Consider the following 24,161-nt stretch of genomic DNA (forward strand, 5'->3'; position numbering starts at 1 on the left):
CTTCATCTGATAAGGAATAAGGAATGAGAAGTCATCTAAAGCTCTTTAGCTGGAGAGTGGCACAATTTAGAATGTGTTCTGGGAAACAAACAGGGTGAAGGTAAAGAGGGAAGAGATTAGAAGCAAGATCAGTTAGACAGGGGTTTTTGAGAGTCCAGTGAGGTATAAGTGTTCCCTCTTGTCCCCTGCCCTCCGTACACATCGCATTTCCTTGGTGCAGGTGATCACCTGCTAGCCTCCCCTTATGGGCCTCGTTCCTTCCGGGAGCCTCTGGCCTTGGAGCTTTGTGCTCCGGGCCCTTGCAGTTCCTGTTCCTACAGGACGGAAGCCTCAAGCTCTTGGCTCAGGGAAGAGCTGGGATCTCTGTAAATGGACACATACTCTTCCTTGATTCAGGTAACTCCGTTCAAGCTTCTCTGTCACCGCCAAGTCCCCCCTTCCGTCCTAGGATAGAGGTTTCTAGATCCTTGTTGATTTCACGCTCGCTCATTTAGTCATTGAGCGCAGAGCTGCTGGACAGCAACACTATTAGCATGTGGAGGTAGAACATTCTCTGCTGTGGAGGAACCGTCCTGTGCTTTGCAGGTTATTGAGCGGCATCCCTGGTTTCTACCCGCTGCGTGCCATTGGCACCCGCTGCCCAGGGTATTACAAAGAAAAATGTCTCCAGACATTACCAAGTACCTCTGGTAATGAGAATCCCTGAGAAGCGTAAAGGATAACTTATGGAAAAGTACATGGGGGCCAGGGATTTAGCTCAGCGGTTCTGTCGCCTGCCTTGCAAGCGCAAAGACCTAAGTTGGATCCCTGGTACCCCCCCAAAAACAGAAAAGTACATGGAATTCCATGCTGGGAAAGGGATACACCTTCCACCTACTAAGCTAGTCTTCTAGTGGTACAAATACAAAAATTTCACATTTTTCACAATTTCTGTATAAAACAAATAATTTTTATTCTCAGTAACTTGAGACTTTGCAAGGGGAGGGGGAAGCAGAGATAAACAGTAGAGAAAGAAGCGCAGTTAGTTGTCAGCACTCAGACATGACCTTCCGGAGCCCTGCGAGCTGGAAAAGCCCCTTTCTCTCTTCCCGCTGCCAGATCCCTGGTCTAGGGTATTCATCTCTCTGGGCCCCCGTAGTAGCCTCTTAGTTGGTCTGCCTGTCTCCAGTCTTGTTCTTTCTAGTAAAGCCTCTGTATCAGGCCCTCTAAGATGACAGTCTGCTCCTGCCCTTCCGGTAAATAAAAAACAAAACAAAACTTCCAGCGGCTCCCTGAGCATTCACCATGAAAGCCAGCCTACCCACCTTTCGAGTCTCTGCCCTGCGTCACCCAGCTGTGTCACCCAGGGAGGCTGAGCTCCAGCCCTTCCCCCTTCCCATCCTGCAGAGCTCCTGCAGCCACCTGAACCCTGGCAGCCTTCAGAGATGCACCAGGCCGCTCACACCTCTGGTCCTCTGTGCGAGGCTGTTCTCTACCTGCAGGCGCTCTTCCCCTTTCATCCTCCAGTTCTTGCTCTTCCGACAAAACCCTACCTCTGTGTCCCTTTTGTGGGGGCTCGCTGCTCACCGCCTCTACACACGCTCAGGACACTTTCTACCTTGAATACACAGTATTTATCCCCTCCCACCTTAGTGTCTGGTTCACTTCTTTTATCCCGCTAGACTTGACGCTTGTTGAAGACAGAAGCCACTGCTTAATCAGTGCTGTACCCCTAACCCTATGACAGCTGCCCTTTCTCATGAGCACACTCTTTAGCTGTACTGTGTTCGCCTTGCTGTGCATTCTCTATAGGGTGGCTCTGCGTAGCTCTGCCAGCACTGCCTGTTTACCTGACCACTACTCTCAGAGGCAGGTGTTTCCAGCCTTGCCCACATCCCTCACCGTCGCTCTCTTTGCCCTGCATACTTTATTCGTTCACTCATTCACTCAGAAACATTTACTGAACATAGTGTTTATGCCATTGTGTCAGAGCTATGGTGGCCTCATAAAGTGCCTCTAATAATGAAGAAAACAATCTTCTCAAAGCTGCTTTCTTGTGTTCAGAACAAGAATGTGGCTCCGTAGAGCCTCTGCTACCCCACAAAAAACAAGAGCCTTGAGGCTACTCCTTCCAGCCCCCTCCCCCCACCACAGAACTATTCCATCCCCACCTCCCTGTTAACAGGGACACGAGTGTCCACCGGAGTTGGTGTGCAAATAAAACATTGCCCTTTGCTCTGGGCAGGAATTAGTTCTACTGAAAGCTCGCATGCAGCTTCATCCTGGTTAGAAGTTCCAGTTAATAGTCACACATCCTTGGTTAATAGAAACGCAGTGATGAATTGAAAATCTTTCAGAAGCTCATCGGTAGTCTCTTGATTCAACCGAATAATGAAGCAGAGGTCCTTCTCAACACCTCTTTCCTGTTTTAGGCCCTAGATTGGGGATGGCTCCATGCCATGCCGCTCCCCTCCAACTCTGCTTTAGACTCTACCCCTAATTTATTCTTTAGAATGACTGCCTCCCAAGGGTCAAGTCTCACTCATCCAGCCTCATGAAGCAAGTCAGAAAGGTGCTTCTCCAGAGAACCCTGCCTCATGTTAGTTGAGATTTCAGTACTTAAGAGTTACCACGTTGGAATACAAGAATCAGCACGGTTCAGGAAAGGGAAGGTGACAAAGATGGAAGCCTCCAAACTTGGCCATAGAAATGTGTGGCCCTGTGTTGACATCAGTCAAGGAAGTGGGGGGCTGTCGGACTGGCAAGAAGTAATAAGAAAGGCTTTATTCTGGAGGAGATACCTGAGAACCAGAGAAGAACGCCCTAGTGTCAGGGGCCATTCCCGCCAAAAGATTCCCATTCTTAAATACAAGTTCCCTTCTTTTGCTTTCTTGTTCTCCACTCTTTTTCCCTGGTCTCTGTAGATGGAAGCTGAGCTGGAGCGTTTCCATAAACAGAACACGCAACTGGAGCTGAACATCACGGAGCTGTGGCAGAAACTGAGAGCCACGGATCAGGAGATGCGCAAAGAGAGACAGAAGGTGTGAGGATTTTCAGAGTCTGGCAGCTCTTGGACTCAGGATCTGGCACTTTTCTGCAATGGACAGCTGGCTTCTTAGAGACAGCCAGCCCATTGCTAAGATACACTTCCCTTTTTAACTCACATACTTTTCTTTCCCACAGCCCTGCCTGATTTCAGGCCCATGCAGGGGTACATGACTGAGTCCATCTGAGAGTAAAAAGAGACTTGGGTACAGTGAGCAGGGTGGTAAGCTGGTTTCACAGAAACATTCTTAGCCTTTGGCTTGTCTGGCCTAGGAAGGAACCTGCCCAGACAGGTCATATGTAGTCAGTAGATTGCTGAGGCTAGGAGAACCTCTGATACTGATCTCATGATATAAATAAAGAAAGGCCACAAAAAGTAGGAGGTTAAACTTCACCCAACACCCATAGCTAGTGTCAATTCAGGAAACCAGGTCTTCTGCTCCCAGGCCGTGCTATGGTTGTACCCTTTCCCTGTTGCAGGCCCCCCTATAATGTTTGCTGAGTCAGACTGAATTTTTCCATTATCCACATCATTTATTCCTGCATGGGATAATACTATAAGCTTTAGCACTGATATAAACTGATTCAGATCCTGTCCCTCACAAGTTGGAGAGGCTAATAAGCGTTTTATAGCGTGTGCATAGTGTAATGCACAGTGGGAAATTATGGAATTGTGGAAAAAAGGCATGGGATTGGGGAGATAAGAGAGACTCTTTGTAAACTACAGTAGCAAAAGACAGGATTCAAAGAAATCATGATTGAGGAAAGGAAGCAAGTCTTACTAGTCTGCCTGATTCTGTGGGGTTTTCTCCCCACCTGTTCACAGCAGTAGTTCTGGCTATCTGGGTGCGCTCCTGAAGGAAACATGAAAACCCTTGGCTGGGATCTGCAGAAGAGAAATCATATCATCTATCTTGACTGTAAAGGAATATGGGTGGCTGCTTATGCTTCCTTTTATCTTATCTTTTAAAGCTTATAGCTCTGAAAAGATTCCAGAGCCAATTAAGTAAGCTCTATATGTCTGTGTGTTTTCTCTTACAAAAGTACTGGAGCCAGGAATGACAGCACAAACCTGTAATCCCAACATTTTAGAAACTAAGGCAGGAAGACTGCAAGTTGGAACCCAACTGGGCAACTTGGAGAGACCCTGTCTTAAAAGAAAAAACAATAAAGAGCTTGGGGTATAGCTCAGCGTGAAGATTCTGGGTTCAATCCTTAGTACTGCAGAGGAAGAAGGGAGGGAGGGAAGAAAAGAAGCACTGAGCCACATGGCTATTGAGGCCATGAGGCCAGTTGCCCAGCCCCAGCAGGTGCACAAAAGTTTCAGTGCCATCCTCTCCGATCTGTGCCCACCTACGTTTCCATGCCTATGGTGGTCAGTTGTAAGTCCCAGATGAGACACCTCTTTTCCCTTTCTGTGCCAGTAGCCTTCTTCACAGAAGTAAATATCCAATTGCAGGAGCGGGATTTGGAAGCTCTGGTCAAACGGTTTAAGACAGACCTTCACAACTGTGTGGCCTATATCCAGGAACCCCACCTACTGAAGGAGAAGGTCCGAAGTCTCTTTGAGAAATACGTGCAGCGGGCAGACATGGTGAGCAGCCTCCCCTGCCACCCCAGCCTGCGCTGTCCTGTGCTGCCTGTGTGTTCCATGCCCCGCCCCCCAGACACACACACTGAAAATCCCCTGCACTTCTCAGGTGGAGATTGCAGGGCTGAACACAGACCTGCAGCAGGAGTATGCCCGCCAGCGGGAACATCTGGAGAGGAACCTGGCCACTCTTAAGAAGAAGGTTATTAAGGAGGGTGAGCTGCATCGTATGGACTATGTTCGCATCATGCAGGTACTGACATATGTGCCCCTCTCTCTGGGAGGCTGAGCTGTCAGAGATGGGAGAGTGGTTGAGGAGCCCTCTGAGACTTCCAGCCTTGGGGTTCCCCAATATCCATGGGCCCCACTGGCTTTCCCTATGACTTTCTTTGGGCCCCTCTCCTCTGACCTCCCAGAACCCATGCTGGCTGTGACCACGACCGAGAGCCCACTGTGGTCTTTCTAGGCATCTCCATGCCCACCCATGTCCCCTAACCTCAGGCACCTCTGCTCTGTTTCCCATCCCATCTCTATCTAAAGTAAGCCTGTGTCCTCTCTCCTCTCAGTGACCCCCAGTCCCCTAGGACCTGCATCCGGGTGATCTCAGCTGTCCTTTAGTCTTCTCACCTTACTTTGTTTTGCTCCTTTTTATTCAATCCCTCCCTGCTGGGCCATGCCTGTCTGCACCTGCCTCATCTCACTTTTCTGGTGCCTCAGGTCCCTACCCCTATCTCTTGGTCCATAGAAAACCACACCTTCCTGAGTCACCCCCTACCCCCACCTCTCCCCACTCCCAGCTCTGATTTAATGAGCTTTCCACATGCAACTCCCAGGATCCTACGCAGGCAGGGCTGTGTAGAGAGCCTGGCCCCATTACCACCACCCCCATTTAAGCACCTTATCAGCACTGCCAGTTGGGATGCTCCTGCCAGATTTCTGCTTGGGTGTCAGTATCATCTGCGATAATTGATGTGAATTAATATCAGAAGAGAACATCAGAATTACATTTATAAAGCATGTGCCTCCTTATATTTGTATTTCTTTAATGCCCTGATTAAAATGTTAGAATTGGGACAGGTTGTACTTGGGTTGAAATCAGATCCTAGGTTGGCATTCCAGGCACAGCTCTCCACAGTGTAGAGCACACTGGAATCCATAGCTGCTCTCATGCTATCTTACAATCGGCCTCAACCTCCTCCCTCAGAATTGCCCTACTCTGGGCTACACAAGCAGTCAGAGGTCCAGAAAGAAGAGTGGATCCGGTGGGTAGGACCCTGGCACCAACAAAGAGCCATGGTTTAGGGCTGCAAGGTCCTGGAGCATGGAGAAGCCTCTCTGGCATGCAGCAAGCTGGGCAATGGGACAGAGGAGCAGTTGTCAAATGGTGACATGGCTGAGCTCTTATTGGCGCCCTGCCACCAACACATGAGGGGGTCCTCCAAGCCAAGCAGGTGTCCAAAGCAAATGTGAGTCCTAGGAGGGGAAGGAAAAGTGAAGGTGCAGGCTGGTGAGCAGGTACAAGCATCCACATGAGCGGCTGGGGCAGGCATCAGTCCCTTCTTCTTCCTCCCCCAGTTGTAGAGAGGTTGCTGGGCCAGGAAAGGGGTGGGGAACAGAGACCCACGCAGGACTCCTGCCTAGCCCTGTCCCCATCTGTGGTCAGCAGAGAGAGCCAGCTACAAGGGCAATCCCTCAAAAGGGGTTCTCTCAGTGGCATCCTAAACCTCTGCACCGTGCAGTCCTGTACACCCAGAAAAGAGGCTTAGACAACTGCAGAGAGCAAGAGGGCCCAGGGCAGGGCTCTCAACCAGAGAGGTTCCTTGCTGATCATTATGGGGCTCCATGTAAAATTTAGTGCTAAAAATGTTTTCCTTCTTTTAAAATTGAACAAGAAAGCCTGGGTCAGGGCCAGGCCAAATGGCAGGGCCTCACAGGCAAACCTAGGCTTGGAATAGTGTGAAAGAGTGGCACTGCTTCTGTGAAGATCCATGTTATGCTGCTTTTGATACAATTTGACCAGGAAGCTGAGGGTAAATTCCTCGGCTTCTCTGGGTGCTACCTCCTTACCTGTAAAAGAGGGAAGAAAACATTAACCTCAGCAGTTACTGTGAGAACTGAATGAGATAAACCCCTAGGTACTGGCCTGGTACACAGTCTGCATTAAAAAATGCCATTTCCCTTCCCTTCTGCCCAGCAAAAAACATATTTAAGAACCAAAGCTGAATTCCAGTGGGAGAGCCTAGAAGCCTGTCATAAGCACCCCAGGGAGGGGGGCTGGCTTGAGGGTGACAAAGAGGACAGGACAACTGATGCTATCCCCTCTGATAGTAGCCAGGGGCTCCTGCTGCCTGGGAATGGGTTAGGTGGGACCTGGCTGGGATTGTGTCTGCAGCTACCAGAGCCCTGGCACTTCAATCTCAAAGACTGAGGAAGGCTGGGGTGGGCATGGCATCTGAGAGCTACTCATTAAATCCAATAAAAAAATGAGGCCACTATCTCATTTGTATATCCAGCATACTGGCAGATATGGAAATCAGAGTTGCTGTGATATACAAACATCTAGGGCACGTTCCATTCATTCAGTTCACATTTTTTTAGTGCTTCTTTCACAGAAAGCATGTGTCAGCCATGGAAGATCCAAAATGAATGGGAGAGCTGGGGATTTAGCTCAGTGATTCTGCCGACTGCCTCGCAAGCTCAAGGTCCTGAGTTCAATCCCCAGTACCACCCCCCCAAAAAGAATGGGAGAGTTTCCCCCCTCAGAGAGCTCCTCCTAGGGAACTTGGACCATACAGTGTCCGCGCAGTGTATCCAGTGCTGTGAGTTCATGGTGGAAGCAAAGATCAACTGTGCCTTGAAGACTCAAGCAAGGTTTCTGAGAGGAAGTGGCAGTTGAGCTCAGGGTGGTGCTTAAGGACCAGCTGGGAGAACAGCCTCCCAGGCAGAGGGAACAGCTGAGAAAAAGCAGAGAAGAGGTTTTTGGGTTTTGGAAGGGGATGACTGCAGACCCGTGAATCCACAGACCTTATTTTGTTCAAGAGCATCTGGGACAGAAGGAAAGAGCCCATAGAAGGGTAGGTATCCTAGGGTCATACTGGAAAGGGATTTCCACATCATCCCAGGAAACAAAGTTCATCATGAGCACAGACATTTCCCAAGGCTTCTCGAGTAGGCAGGCATATTTATCTTTGTCTCATAAAGATAAACTCAGTGGGCAGAATGGACAGACTGTGGAGAGAGAGACAGGTGGCAGAGAAGCTGATGAGGAGATGGCTGTCATGTGAAGGGTAAATGAGAACCTCTTGGAAAGAGAAACACTGTGATGTCAAAAGGTATTTCAAGAGTGGAATGGCAGAAATGCCAGGTTAGACATGGGAGAAAGGTGGAAGAAAGAGTGGAGGAGGATTCCAGGATGGAACTCATTCGTGCAGTTGGACAGATGGCTATCCCACTTACTGTGGGTTCCAGAAAGACACCACTGATGCAAAGCTTCCAAGTTCACAAAATTCATCTGTTGCCTGATTTTTCCTCGCTGTGAGGCCGTCCCCTATTCTGAAAGTGCCAGCCAGTAGGGGGTGCTGCCGACATTTCCATGTCTTCTCTTCGCTACGTGAGTGTCTGAAAGATCTAACAGGGACATCAGGCCTTTCCAAAGGCCTAAGGCAGTCCTGCTCAGCTCAACCTAGAAATCGCTGTATAAATGAACCTTGGCACCCCTCATCCAGTCTCTCACATTTCCAGTCTCAGCAGCTGATGGACCTCAGGTCAGATTTTTCCTGCTGCTGACTGGCTGAGTGGGAGTTCAGAGGGTTGGAGGATTTTTGAAGGCCACGTTGACAAAGGAGAAATCACAAACAGAAGGTTCAGCGAGCCTGTTGTGTTCATATTTTTCTTCACAAAGCTACCCAAAGAAAATGCAGTTGGCCTCACTGCGATCTGTGTACTCTTCAGAACACAGGACACCCTGGAAAACTATTTTTAGGGGGCCCAACTTGTACTTTTTTTTTTTCCTTTTTATTGAGTTTATTGGTACAATCTAGGTATACATTACAATTACATTCATCATTGGGATTCTGTACCTTCACATAATAGGTCTTGATTCTCATTTTTTCCCCTTGTCCCTGCCCTCCCTTCACCCCCTCCTCATTTATAAACACTTTATTTCCATTTTTTCAGTTTCTCATATTTTTTTTCCTCTTCCTTATTACCTTTCCCCTACCCTTTCCACTTTCCCTACACCTTTAGGCCTTTACTTCCTATTTCACATTATTAATTATCTCATTAGGATCCTGTGTACTATTATAGTTTTTCACACCAGAGAAACTATTCGGTATTTCAGTTAAAGAAATCTCTGTATGAACATTAAAAATAGGGAACCCTAAAATAAAACTAAAAAGGAAAGTAAAAGAGAAAAGGCAATGATGCCAATTTGTACTTTTGATTGTGTCTTTGGCTACCACAATATGAGGTGCTGAAATGGAGGTAGTATAAATGGGAGGTGAGAAAGTACAGTCTGGAAGTCAGTAGTCAAAGAGAAATAGGGCACTCTCTAGTATATATGCACTGCCTCACTTCCAAATGCAAAATGCATCTGTCTGATAGTAACCCACCTCAGAAGGTTGTTGTGAGGATGAAATGAGGCAAAATGTTTAATATGTTGATATGTTCTAGTCAGTCCCTGTGATTGTAATAGAATCTAGCCATAGGGTTATCACAGTGTTTAAATACATTAAAGTCATATGAAAAGCACTTAGGAAAGCGTTGTTATTGACTTGAAAGAGCTAGGATGGATGGAGATGGTGCTGAGTCCACCTGAAAGTAAGTGAAGTTCACTGGTTCCTTGAGAGGGTGAGCAATGAGCGGGATAAAGACTCGTGCCCTTCTGGTGCTGTGGCACATGCCCATAATCCCTTCTACTTTGGAGGCTAAGGCAGGAAGTTTAAGAATTCAAGGGAAGCCCGGACAACATAGCTATACCTCATCTTCAAAAAATATTATGCCCCCATAGAAGAAAGTTAAACTGGATCCAAACCCGCCCTGCCCATTCTCACCCCTCAAACCCAGGAGGGCATGCTCTATGCCCACCATTCATTCAACCATACTCACGCTCTTTCCTTCTTTTCTGAAGGAAAATGTCACTCTGATCAAGGAAATTAATGAGCTCCGCAGGGAGCTGAAGTTCACTCGCTCTCAAGTCTATGACCTTGAAGCAGCTCTCAAACTGTCTAAGAAAACCCAACCGCAAGAAGTTTCAGAGACAGGTAATGTCACTGCAAGGGAAATGGGCATTGCAGGCAAGGGACTAATGGCAGCCATAACCAGTCTCCCTTTGGCTTCATCCTATATCAGGTCACATCCACCCATGGCCTTCTGAGAACCTCTTCATGCCTTTGGACATGCCACCTGCAGTCCAAAGGATCTCTGAGGGCCTCTCCACATCTACTCTCAGGTCTACAGCCCCTGGCTGAATTCCTCAAGGTTAGCTACAACTCAGAATTCAGACTCTTTCCGATTTTAGAAAGAGCATGCTATGTATTATGTAATATCCCCAGATGGGTCTGGGGCAATGCCCTGGAAACACACACTTTAGTATTCTGTAGTGATGGATGAATATTCACACGAAGCTTCATACATTTTTAAAAGTGTTCTATTTTTAAATCTTTTTGCATTTTAGAATTGTGGATAAAGGATTGTGGAGGTTTACAATTAAAGACAAAAAGATGAGAAACTATTTACAAGGAGAGGTGAAAGAATTACATAAGAAATATTCAACGAGCTCAGTTACTGCAGTTATGTCCTCAAGTACCTCTGATAATCAAGACAGAAAGGGAAATGAAGAAATATGATAGCTTGCATAGTTCTCATTGTATGGTAAAAGGAAGTTGTTTCCTGGAGAATCAGACATTTTCCTGGCACTAAATTCTGTGCAAAACTTATCACATGGATCTTTATGAAAGGAATGTTGAGTAATGGTGGATAGTTGCTAACTACACTCTTTAGGCATTAAACAGTTATTAATGGGCAATCAATAAAAAAGGAAAATATAAAGCATTTCTAAGATTTAAGCCAGCATGGATCAAGAACTTTGTTTTCTATGGGTTTACATTCAAGAATAAATCTTAGAGAGCTGGATGAACTGAAACATCCCACAGCTGTGGATTAGGTCTTTCCAATGTCAGTTGTCTCATGTACTTTGGTTTTTATCACTGGGGAAAGGTGGCTGGGAGGTACACAGGAACTCTCTTACTATTTTTGCATCTTATTGTGAGTCTTAAACTATTATAAAATTGAACATATAAAATGTTTTATTTATAAGAAATATGATAGTATATACATGTTTATATATCTGTGTATATATACAGATATGTGCTGAATAGCAGCATTGCAGTCAACAATGGACTGCATGTACAACAGTGGTCCCTAAGATTGTATCACCCAGGGACATTGTCCTCATTTCCGTTTGTGCAGTTACACTTCATGATAAAACCAACTAAGGACACACTTGTCAGAACATATGTACCCCTGATGTTAGGTGATACATAACTCTGTATCTGTGTGTGTGTGTGTGTGTGTGTGCGTGTGTGTGTATGATTTTGTCATTTCAAGTCTTATGTTGACCAGGGTTAAAGTTGAGACCGAAACAAATGCTCCAAATAGAACCCAAGTGACAGTATTAGGTAGATAGCACTGACGCGAGGCCGCAGGACATGTTACGAAACTGAGATTCTTGACTGTGCAAAGCTGAAACCTTCTTCTCTTGCAGATAATACAACATTACGCCTGTAAACAGTGGAAAATTTTCTCTTTAAAATGTTTTAAATATTCTAACAAATGCTCCTCTGGGACCTGCTTAGGCTGCTGTGTGGTATAGCCAGGTTCTTAATATTACTCTTACAAAACTTTCCAGGTATAAACAAAAATCAAGAAAAAAGTCTAATGAAATCCTACAAATCTATTTCCAATCTTCATTTTCCAACTCTTGCCACTCTTGTTTCATCAGTAATACACACACATACACACACACACACACACACACACACACACATAAACACACACACAAAATGTTACTTCCTCCTATGCCCACCATGGGTTATTTTAAAGCAAACCAAACACAATATCTTTTGTATGATATGGTTTGCTCAAGGAACATTCACTTCTAACAACTGAAGACAAATATTGTCTGCTTCGGTCATGGAAAATCTCAATCTAACCTCTGATTTTGAATATAGATCCACCAAGACCAGTCAGCTCAAAATATATATCCTCAAATTGTTTCAGGAATTGGCCAGTTTAGTTGGTGTTTTTACGAATTCCCTGTCTGAAAAAGAGACGTTGTCATCCCCAAACCACTATTTATTTTAGCAGAGTTTATACTAATTTTTCATACACATGACAATTAAGTAACAGATCTACTCTAATAGATATGCCTGCTTGTTTTACTTACTAAAACCATTATCATTAGAAAAAACTAATAACAAATCCTAGAGAGGTTGTGGAGGAAGAGGAACCCTTTCTATACTGTTAGTGGAATTATAAACTATACAACCACTATGGAAATCAGTGTGGGGATTCCTCAAAAAGCTAAAATTAGAAATTCCATTTGACCCAGCTATTCACCTTCTAGGTATCTCCCCAAAAGAGTTAAAGATAGGACCGGGGATTTAGCTCAGTGGTTCCACCACCTGCTTTGCAAGTGCAAGATCCCGAGTTCGATCCCTGGTACCAAAAAAAAGTGTTAAAGACAACATATTATAGTGATACATGCATATCCATGTTTATAGCAGCACAATTAATAACATAATTACTAAATCTTGGAAGCAGCCTAAATGTCCACCAGCAGATGAATGGGTAAAGAAAATACAATATTTGTACACAATGGAGTACTACTACTCTGCCATAAAGAAAGATAAACTTGAGTCATTCATAAGAAAATTGATGCACCTTGAGACCATAACATTAAGCAAAATAAATCAGACACAGAAGCTTAAATATTGCATGGTTTCTCTTATATGAGAAATACAAATAAAGAGGAAAATAAAAAACAGATAATAGGAAGTAGAAAAATCTTTCTCAAAGGGGAAATGGATCAAGAGATGGAGGGGGAGAGAGGAGGTGGGATTAAGGATTTTTTAGAGGAAGTTAAGATGTCTTATGCACATGTACCAACACTGTGTACTGTAAGCATGTACCCCCAAAAAGGAAGAGGATAAAGAGAGGGGTGGAAGTGGGAGGCATGGAAGGGAAAGGGGATGAAAAAAGGAATTAAGGTGTGTTATGTACATGTGCCAACTCCTCACAAGGAGTGTAGATGTTATGTACTACAAACATGCATTAAAAAGAAAAAGAACTGCTGATTAAAGACAGCTGATTGCAAACCAACTGAAATGGCATAAGTAAATCATGAGAACAAAAAACAAGACATAAAATTTTGAAAGCTGGAAAATAAATGGATGAATAGTAAACAACTTTATAGAGCTAAAAAACCTAAATTCTAAACCAGACATGAGAACCCAGAAAAAATCTAATGCGTACCGCAAGTCTCAAGGATTATCAAGAGTGACTGCTCTGGAAGTAGAGATCAAGGCAGGGGTAAAAGCAGAAGAGAAATTTTGTTTAAGAAGATGTTAGATTCATCTAGCATCTAATATGGTAATTAAAAGTAGAGCCTTTTCAGGTCCATCATCATGAAATCTCAAAACACCAGAATACAAAGAAAAAAAATCCTCCAAACTTCCAAAGGAAGTAAGGGGAAATTTCATACAAAAAAATCCCAGTTATAAAGCCAGGTGTGGTGGCACACACCTGTAATGTCAGCACTTGGAGGTTGAAGTAGGAGAATTGCCAAGAGTTTGAGAGCAACCTGGGTTACACAGTCATTTCAAAGCCAGCCAGAACTACAAAGTGAAAGCCAATCTCGAAACAGCAACATTCCCAATGATAGAATACAAAACCAACAAATTCATTTTTATGCACAAATAATGAACACTCTCAAAAGGAGAAAAAATCAACAGAATAAAATACTTAGAAATAAACTTACAGACTTAAAACTAAAAATCATTGTTGAAAGAAATTAGACACCAATAAATGGAAACGTTTTTATATTCATAGATTGGAAGACTTAACATGTTAAGGAGACCTCTTTTTTTTTTGTACCAGGGATTGAACTCAGGTCCTTGTGCTTGTGAGGCAGGCGGCAGAATCACTGAAATAAATCCCTGGCCAACTTAACATGTTAAAATGACAAATCCAGTCATAATGGCACACACCTGGAATCTCAGCTGAGGCAGAAGGATCAAGTTCAACCCCAGCCTGGGCAACTTAGCAAGAAAATTCTTTTCTCCATGCAAAGACTCTGGGTTAAATCCTCAGTACAAGAAGGAAGAAGAGGAGAAAGGGGAAGAAGAGGAAATAGAGGAAGAAGAAGAGAGGGGAAAGGAAAAAGAGAAGAAGGAGAAGGAGGAGCCGTACTACCCAAGTGATCTGCAGACTCAATGCAATCCTTATCAAAATCTCAATGACTTCTTTGCAGAAGTGGAAAATTTCATCTTAAAATTCACGTGCACTCTCAAGAGACCCTGAATATTCAAAACAAACTTTTAAAAAAGAACAAAATTAAAGATCCTATATGCCTGACTTCAAGATTTACTACAAAGCTATAGTAATCAAAACAGTGTGGTACTGTCATTAAGAAAAAATAGACATATAGACTAATACAATAGATTTGAGAGTCCAGAAATTAAACCCTCATATATATGGTCAAGTCATTCTCAACAAGGATGTCAAGACTATTCTATGGGATAAGGACAGTCTTTTCAACAAGTAGCAAGGAGAAATTGGATATCTGCATTCAAAAGAATGTAAGTAAATGCTTAACTTACAACATATACAAAAAAAACTCAAAACGGATCCAAGATCTAAACATCCAAGGTATAATGGTGTATGCCTATAGACCTAGATATCTGGGGGGCTAAGACAGGAGAATTGCTTTAGTCCAGAAATCTGAGGGCAACATGGCAAGATTGCATTTAAATAAGAGTTCAAATGATACAAATCTTAAAGCATAGAAGTAAAGCTTCATGACATTGGATTTGGCAGTTATTTCTTTCATGTCACCCAAAGCAACAGGCAACAACAGGAAAACAAATAAATTGTACTGCATCAAAATGTAAAGCTTGCATGCGTCTGAGAACAATAACAGAGCACAGAGGCAGCTTATTTGTCCTAGCACTGTGGGAGACTAAAGCAGAAAGATCATAAGTCAGTGGTGTAGCTAGAGTTTGTGCTGCTCAGGGTGGATCTTTAATTTACTAGTCTCCTCTAACCCCACTAGGTACACCACTGTCATAAATTCAAGCCCAGCCTGGGTAACTTAGCCACTTAGTGAGACCTTGTCTCAAATTTTAAATAAATAAATGTAAAACTCTGGGGATACAGTTCAGTGTGAGGTGCCTGGGTTCAATCCCCACTGCCACAAAAAAATAGTAACAGGATGACTATATGCTATAGCAGTTCAATTTCTAAGAATATTAGAAATATACCAAAAGAGTTGAAAGTTGGGGACTCTAGATACATGTGTATAACGTGTTCATGGTAGCATTTTTTACAAGTGATAAAAGATGAAAGTGACCCAAGTATCCACTGATGAATAAACAGACTAAAAATATGGGAAGGAGGGAAGGAGAAGGGAAAGTTAAAAAAGAATCAAGATTTGCTGTGAACACCTACCAGCTCCCACAATGAATGTAATCATTATGCAAACATTCACTAATAAAAATAAATCTTAAATTTTAAAAAGATCGGGGGTGGGTGGGTGGGTGTGATGGTGGATACCTGCAATCCCAGCACTCAGGAGGCTGAGGCAGGAAGATCACTGTTCGTTCAAGACCAACCTGGGCTACAGAGTGAGTTCCAGGGTGGTCTCAACTACGTAGTGAGACCCTGTCTCAAAAAACAAAACAAAACAAAACAAAACAAAAAAGGATAAAATCCAATGATGTCTCATTTCACCACCACTTAAAAGAGAAGCAAAGGCATATTTTTCAGCTTTACAGAAGCCAAAGAGAAGAGAGGTATCATACAAAGTACTAACAATTCAACTAACACCTGACTTCACAATGCAACAGTGAAAGCCAGAAATGGTGACCTTGCATTTTTTTTTCTTTTTATTCTTTTTTTTTTTTTTTTTATACCAGGGATTGAACGCTGGTCCTTGCTCTTGTTGGGTAGGCAGCAACACCACTGAGCTAAATCCCCAGGAAAAAAAAAAAAAGTTTTTAAAGAGAGAAAGAAAATATACAAAGTACCAAAAAATTTTTCTAAAAAGTTAAACATTAGTCCGAATGAATCAGTAACCACATTCTTACTTTCAGCCATTTAAAATCAAAATTTGGGTGCTGGCTGTAGCTTATTGGTACACATTGCAAATAATCATAATAATATTGTTATTGTTATTAAATCAGAAATCCACTTTAATCTATTGGAGGCAACTTGTGGGCAGAATACAGAGAGGGAGACTGATAAGAGCAGGACGTGCTCTGGACAGAGCAAGGAACAGGAAGAGACTGGAGATTGAGAGGGGAGGCAAGGTAGGGGCTGCAGGAGAGAACTGATGTCATACGGGGGCGGGCAGGAGGGTTTATACAGCCGCAGCACATGAAAGCAGGGCCATCAAAGGGGCCCCCTGTGAGGCTGAATCACAGTATGTCAGCAGCCAGGTCATTGTCAAAGGGAGTGGGGAAAGAACCCTAGGAGCAAAGGGAAGAAATGGAGGAAAACCACAACCCATACCCTCAAGACCAGAATGAGAGGCTAAGCAGGAACCAAGACAGAACACTGGGTCCACCGGGCAAAGTTCCCCATGAGCCACTCTCCCAGGAGGCACAAGTGCACCCCCGTAAACACTAGCAAAAATAGGAATCCAAGTGCTGGGACATTTTCAGGGTCACGCCACCGAGTACCTTTAGGATTGTGGCTTCCCACACAGGTTGGGTTGTCCCAGGAAGTCAGATGGTGACTGGGTAAGTATCTGTGTGTAAAGGTTGATGGGAGAGAGCACAGAGCTTAGTTAAAACACAGAAAGTGCCTGAGGAAGCACGTAGACAGGTAAGCAGAAACAAGGCAGAGGTGAGCAGTCCAGGCCCAAGCAGACAGACTTAGAGACCCATTTCCTGGAACTCCCAGAGTCCCAGGGCCATGGCACAGCTTGATGGGATGGCTACCAGGAGCAGGAGGAGGATGAAGGGTCAAGATCTAGGAAAAGAAACACTAAAAGATCAAGCAGCTAGAGACTGCAGAAAAGAGCAAAAAGCAGAGGCAGAGAGGATCCAGCTGTCTCCTGCAAAGAAAGCGGGTCTAAGCCAAGTGCTCCTTGAATGCTGGCTTAATTAGGCCAATTAGAGGCCCATGGCAAGGCTGGCTGCTGACCACTGCTGATCACTTCCTCTTTGAAACTCTTTTCCATCTGTTCTGTTTTTTGGTGAGGTGTTTTTTTTTTTTTTTTTTAACCCCACCAGATGTACAGGAAGGGTTGGCAGTGGAAAGGAGAGGCCCCTTTTCCTCTGAGATTTGACTGCATTCAGTGAGATGGAGACAGTTTCAGCGAGTTGGAGAGAGGTGACAATGCTGTTCTTTAAGAATGAGGGAGAGTTAAATGGAGGTTGAAATTCAGACACGGTGGGGGATGGGAGTGCTCATGACTATGAGTGTAAAACCTATCAACACTTGGAGACAAGAAGGACACAGCAGTTCCAAAAGAAATGGAGGAAGAAAGTCACAGTGGGTCTAACTGGCCAGGAAAGGAAATGAATGGAAAAGGAGTCCATCTGAGGGGACGGAGAAGGACGAAGTTGTCCACGAACAAGAGGTCACAATGCGGCCAAAGAGCATGAGGTGGCAGAGAGGTTGTGGTCAGAGAATGGCGTACTAGAGTGAAAAGTGTGCACGGCACAGGGTCCCGGGTGGTGAGGAGAAGCCCAGAGTCGGTGCTGACATGGGCTGGAGGCGACGGTCACTAATGCTGGGAATGGCATGGGCCATGGGTGCTGATATTACCCAGGATGATGGCAGAATCTGAGACACAGAAATGACAGAGCCAGGAGTAGAGAAGCCCGGAGGGAGCTCCGGTGGGTGGCCGTACAGGAGGGGTGCAGAGCTCTCTGTCTCCAGGAGCAAGGGCTGCACATGAGTGCCATCCTGCCTGAGGGGCGTGGAATGGAGAAAGCAGCCTGTACTAGAGAGGATCTCGGTGCAGGCACTCAGGGGAGGGCCTGGGCTGCTGTCACGCTCAGCCTCCCTCTAGCCATTCCTGTGTCTCAGCTTCTCAGTCTCTCTACGAGACTGTAAAGAAATTTACTTACCTCTGTACTCCCTGCACCCATGATTAAGTGTCTTCCCAAAATAGGCATCCAAAGGAGCTTGGAGAGTGGGGAGAGGAGAAGAGGCTGCAGCAGATCAGTGAACAGGCCACATTTGTCCTGCTCTGTCCCTTACAGTGTCCGGCGGGGACATGCCCAGTGCCACTGCCACCATGAGACTGAATGAGCAAGAAGAAACTGGGAGAATCATTGAAATGCAACGCCTAGAAATCCGGCACCTCAGAGACCAGATCCGAGAGCAAGAGCAAGTGCCGGGGTTTCACACCATTGCTGGAATTCGACTTCCTTCCCTTGTCGATTCAGATGTGGATTTTGACGTGAAGACCAAGTGATCCCTCCGGTGAGCCATCTCCAGCCACAGCCAGACATGGTGTGTCTGTCCTCCGGCCAGCTTTGCACTGGTGTCTGCAGTCCCTGCAGCACCGAGCCCTTTTTTTCTGGCCCCGAGGACCTGGGGACACAGTTAGAATAAAGGTTTTTGCCTATAACCTTGTTCAGTTTCTGCTCAGCTGGTGCCAGGGCAGGAGTGTGTGAGTGCGGGTGCGGGGTGCTCCAGACTTGGGGCTGGAGCCTGTTGTCTTCTGGGCCTCAGGATGGGTGGGCTGCCTGCTCCCAGCTTAAATAACTCTGTCTGTTGTCTCCCTCCTGACTTTCTTCTCTCACAGACACGTCAGGACCAAAGCCTCCTAACTTTTCTTTTTCTTTATGAAACATAATGAGGCTTTCTGAGGATTTGTGTAAAAGTGTAAAAATGAGGGGGGAAATGAGAGCAAAATACAGTGGTGCCTCGGTTCACGAATTTAATTTGTTCCACAGTTCTAGGAAAGATGGCCATATTCACGTTCCTGTGGGAAAGATGGCCTCGGTTGTGTGTATCATCTGATGCAGAGTCACAAACAAAAACAAAGTTTTGCCAAATGCTCCTGTTTGCTGACCAAATTGTTTGCAAACAAAAATGTTTGCGAATCGAGACACCACGGCATAAACACAGCAAGGTCACAAGGAGTGGCCCAGAGTCTTGCACTGCCTGTGGATGCTGCTCTTAGGATATACATGGAGCTCTCCCCTTCTTTCTCCTATCTCATGTCACTCTAGAGCTACCATCTTTGTTTTGCAGGGCCCGCCTCGCTGCACTGTTTCTGGGGCTCTCTGCCCTCTTACTATCCTCCGGGCCCCATCCTGGGACACCCAGCGACACACAGATGTCAGCAAAGATACTTCTTTATGCACTAAAGAGCAAAAAGTATAAGCCAGATGTCCCTCACTGGCTTTTGCCTGCACAGGCAAGGTGCCCCTCCAATACCCACATAAATATCTATGCCCATAGTCCCTTGTGTTCCTGCTGGTCCCCTTGGGCTTCATTAAGTATGTCACTGCTGAGGCTTCCTACGTTCCTCAGTCTGCTTTACCTACACCCTGGGCCTGATCTTAGGTTTGTTTTCAAAGCAAGAGCTCAAGGGCTGGGGATTTAGCTTAGTGGTTCCAGCGCCTGCCTCGCAGGCGCAAGGACCCAAGTTCGATCCCCAGTACCAAAAACAAACAAACAAACATAGCAAGGGCTCAGAGTTAGCTGTCCCATTTGGCGAGACTCTCTTGAAGGTAGATGCAGCAAACAGAGGGTTCCTGGCAGAGGCCACAAAGCAAAGTGTCCCATGGCCCTATCGCAGCAGCCGTACCATGCCAGCAGGTCCTCTACTCTCTGGGAGACCAGATTCCAAGAGCGGGGGAAAAAATGTAGGCAACCTGGAGAAGTTGTGCCACGAAGACAACAGCCCATTACATTATCGCAACAGGTGGCTGGGCTCTTCTGGGTCTCAACTTCTCCATTCCAAACTAGCATCTTGCCTTTATCTTTGCAGAAGAAACTGGAATGAAATGAGATTAGGGGAAATATGGAGTGAGCTGGGCCAGAACATTCAGAGCTTTGAAAGCACATCAAAGATTCAGACTGCACTCCAGTGGCTAGCACTAGGCTGCTGTGAGTCACTGCCATTTTCTGTCCAGACTCCCTTGGCACTGGCCTTCTTGCAGCTCCTATAACAGACTGTGGTCTTCTTGGCCTTGGATCTTTCCTGCTTCTTCTGCCTGAGATACTGTTGTCCCCACACCTCCTTCAGATCTTGGCTTCGATGTCACTTCCTCAGAAAGTCAGTCTCTGACCCTTCCCATATAAATTACACCTGCCCTATTGTTTTTCTTCACAACCCCTACCACACCACGTTCATTTAGTTTTCTAATTCCTGCCTCTCCTGCTAGGACAGCTCTGTGAGGGCAAGAGCTGTGTCTGCATCTAAAGTTCATCTGGGTGTCTGTGCAGAGCACTGATTGAGGACACCCAATAGTAGAGGCAGGGGGCCAGTTAGAAGGAAGTTGTCGATGTCCAGTTGTGACGGGCCAGTGGCTTGGACCAAGGGGATGGCAGAGGAGGAAGAGGAGTGAACACTCCCAATTTAAGGACTGGAGAGAGTTGGCCAAGCCAAGGGAGAGGGAGCCTGACTAGGGAAGAAGAAAAGCACAGAGGAAACTGGAGCCCTCCTGAGGACCAGAAGGAAATTTGCTGTGGCCAGGACACATCCACATTCCAATGATGGGAATTCAACCGAAAAATATCTTAGGAGTCAGGACATCATCTTTCATCCACAAGATGGACTTCAGTTTATCAATGAGGAAATCAAAACCAAGTAGTAAATGAACTACTACATGGTCACGCAGACAAGGCCAGAATTGTAGCCCCATCTCCCAAAGGACTTTAAATTCCGAGTTCTTGTATACCGCACTGGAGAGGCTTCCAAGCAAAATTCCACCGGCCAGATGCTGGGTTCTACAGCATGACCCCAGAGCGTCTAAACCAGAAAGAAAAAGTGCTGAAAACTCCCAGCTAAGCTAACCTGGGCCTATCTAAACCCGGCTGCTGTCCGGCTGGTAAGGAGGAGGCAGAAGTCTAGGCCACAGGAAAGCCCCACCATAACAAAACACGGCACCTTGGCCAACAGGGCAGCAGGGTATTTTCTTGACTGCACAGTGGGTGAACACAGCCTCAGGCTAGTGAATCTGGGGCCAGAAGTCCAATCTTGTTTAATTCTTTCTGTTCTGTTTTCAGTGACAGAGTAGGACTTTAACTCTTTCAGGGAGATACCTAGAAGGGAACAGCTGGATCAAATGGAACCTCTACTTTCAGTTTTTTTGAGGAATCTCCATACCTATTTCCATAGTGATGTACCAATTCACACTCCCACCAACAATGGAGAAACATTCCTTGCCCCTACCCCACCACACCCCACAGCCCCTCCAGCATTTGTTTTTGGTTGACTCGTTAATGGTAGCCATTCTTTCAGGAGTGAGATGGGGTCTCAGTCTTAATTTTTTTTTTTTTTTTTTTTTTTTGTGCCAGGGATCAAACTCAGGACCTTGCACTCACGAGGCAGGCAGCAGAACCACTGGGCTAAATCCCTGGCCCTAATTTGCATTTCTTGAATGGCCAGTAGTGCTGAACCTTTTTTCATATATTTATTGGCCATTACTTCTTCATCTGAGAAGTGTCTATTCATTTCAGGTGCCCATTTTTGGACTAGGTCTTTAAATTTGGGGGTGTGTGGTTTTTTTCTAGTTCTTTATATATTCTAGATTATAGAGGGTAATTAATTCTCCAACTACCAGGCCGGGATTTAGCTCAGCGGTTCGGTGGCCTGCCTTGCAAGTGCAAGGACCCTAGTTCAATACCCGGTACCAAAAAAAATTCTCCAACTACCTAGAAAGGGAGATGGCAAGGGCTAAAGAAAAAAGACGGTAGAGACTTGGGTTATTTCAAAATATATGGGGGCGGGTGGGAGGTCAGTGCCTCAGAGTGGACGAAGACGAAGACTCTCTGAGCTCGCCACTAATCATTGGATGCACACAAGAACAGGAGGGAGCATCAGATGGCTTAGGGGGCTGCGGTCACAGTACAAGAGGAGCTGGTGAAGATCTTAAGTCTCGAGGTCCTTCTGTTGAGGATGACTGTACGCACAGCATTCTTACAATGCTGGGTGTGATGAGTTAAGTTTGACGAGGAATTAGTCTCTCCCCAGGTGAAACCTTTTTCTTATTGTATTACTACGTGGGTCTCAAAAGAACCAGGATGTCTTCAGCTGATGCAGTCTTGCCGTGGACCACCACAGCGTCATGGGTCCCTTGAGGCTCCGCTCTGATGGGAGGCAAAATGTATCCGAAGGCCATAGCCGCTGAGGGCAGGGTGACATTGAGCCTTAGACAACTATAGTTGTACTTTCATTATGAAATGATTTTCCCCCAAAATGTATGGAGAAATGCTCCCGACACTAAATATTATTCCTCTCTGAGGAGTGGCTGGCAAAAATTTTTTCCCATCCTGTAGGTTGTCCATTCATTGGTGGTTTCCTTTGCTGTGCAGAAAGAAGCTTTTTCATTTCATGTGATCCCATTTGTTGATTCTTTGTAATATTACTCCAGCTTCCTGGCCAAGCATAGTATGAGGTAGGAACGAGGCAGATGCAGGGAAGCGGGCCCCCAGTCTCTCTATTCTCGTCCCAATACCTTCCCCACCACCTTCTAATTCATCTGAGGGCAAATCAAATGGACACTTTCCCCAGGGTGCCCAGGCCACCTCTCCCCCTGACCTGCATCACTGCCCGTCTGAGCTGCCCCTGTGACCTCTACTTTGGAGACCGAGTTTAACAGCCCTGTGCAGAACCTGTGGTCCACTTAACTACAGGCCACTACTTGGTAAGTCCCAGAAGCAAAGGCTCGCCCAGTCAGTGTTTACACAGTGGTAGCTTTTAGACTCTTTCCCCCATTTCAAAGTCCCAGAGGAAGGAACAATGGAAACAAAAGCTAAAGAGTCCCCTGCCCCAGCTCTGCCTGGGACCACTGGACAGCAGGTCTGCCTGGGACTGGTCCTTCCTTGGGATGAGGAGAGTAAATAAATATCTGATGTGTGTAAGAGGAATCCACAGCTGGCAAAGCCTTGTCTGCACCCCTGCTCCTCTGAGCCCCTTTAGTATACAGGGAGCACTTTTATAATGCTTTGCAAACCTTTTGAACACCTATAACATCATGCCACTGACCTGCCCCTGTACCATCAGACTGCCCTATCCTTTTCTTCAGGGGAAGGACATTTAGAGGCTTGCCACCCAGTAGGGACATGGCACGAGCCAATGATGATTGGACACTGGAAATAGGACTGGCCTAAACAGAAGTACAGTGTGTGTGTAAAATATACATTGAATTTTCAAGACTTTACACAAAATAAAAGATTTTCAAATAACTCAACAATTTTTGTTTGTTTATTTTTGGGTGTTTGTTTTTTTGGTACTGGGGATTGAACTCAGGACCTTGCACTTGTGAGTCAGGCAGTGGCACCACAGAGCTAAATCCCCGGCCCACTCATTAACAATTTATACATTAAAATATATTTTGAAGCTGAGTGTGGTGGCACACACCTATAATTCCAGCCCTTGGGAGGCTGAGGCAGGAGGAACACCAAGAGTTCAAGGCCAGCCTGGACCACATAGAGAGACTCTGCCTCAAAAAACAAAATAATAATAATAATAATAATAAATATATTTTGAAACTAAAATGTTATTTCATGTGCTGATCTCACCTATTTCTTCAAAAGGAGGCTATTAGAAAAGTTGAAGTTACACAGGTGCTGTCAGTCCACGATTATGCCACCCCCAGACCTCCCCACAGGACCAAGCAAAGGGGAACACAGCAGGTCAGGCACGATTATTTGGGGAACGGATAATGGGAAAATAACTTTGATTTTGTTCTTCTTTCTATTGTACGTACATCAGAAGAAGAGAGAAGAGGTCTTAAAGGAACTGTTGTGTCCCATTCCATCAGAGCCCATTCTGCCACTCTAGGAATGGTGTGCGTACGGTACTGTGAGAAGCAGGGGCCTCTAGCCATGTCCCTGTCACACTTCAGTACCCTCCATGGTCACCCTGTACAGTCCAAATGCCACCCCGAGGGATTCTACAACCCCCCAGCCTGAGCCAAACTTGTCTTTCCTGTTTCATCTTAAGGCTTCCTGCCAAAACCTCTGCACCTGTCTGTCCACACATCTATATATTGAGCCAATCACTAAACAAACACTTATTGATGATTCCCCACGTGCAGTCTACTGAGTGTTGGCTACTGAGGAGCAATTAGCAAAG

At 45.4% G+C, this 24,161-nt stretch overlaps 1 protein-coding gene across 1 annotated transcript in view; it reads left to right on the plus strand.

Moving 5' to 3' along the window:
- The window catches only part of Cfap57 (cilia and flagella associated protein 57), a 70,736-nt gene extending 52,291 nt beyond the window's left edge, over positions 1-18,445 (plus strand). The window contains exons 21-26 of the mRNA XM_019208692.2: positions 2,492-2,578; positions 2,904-3,020; positions 4,484-4,618; positions 4,725-4,868; positions 9,744-9,876; positions 18,106-18,445. Coding sequence (XP_019064237.1) covers positions 2,492-2,578; positions 2,904-3,020; positions 4,484-4,618; positions 4,725-4,868; positions 9,744-9,876; positions 18,106-18,320 — 831 coding nt within the window. The 3' untranslated portion in view covers positions 18,321-18,445. The remainder of the gene's footprint in view (positions 1-2,491; positions 2,579-2,903; positions 3,021-4,483; positions 4,619-4,724; positions 4,869-9,743; positions 9,877-18,105) is intronic.
- Positions 18,446-24,161: the final 5,716 nt, after the last annotated feature.

This window comes from Fukomys damarensis, unplaced genomic scaffold (assembly GCF_012274545.1).
Source record: "Fukomys damarensis isolate Sample0158 unplaced genomic scaffold, DMR_v1.0_HiC HiC_scaffold_23, whole genome shotgun sequence".
Lineage (NCBI taxonomy): Eukaryota > Metazoa > Chordata > Mammalia > Rodentia > Bathyergidae > Fukomys > Fukomys damarensis.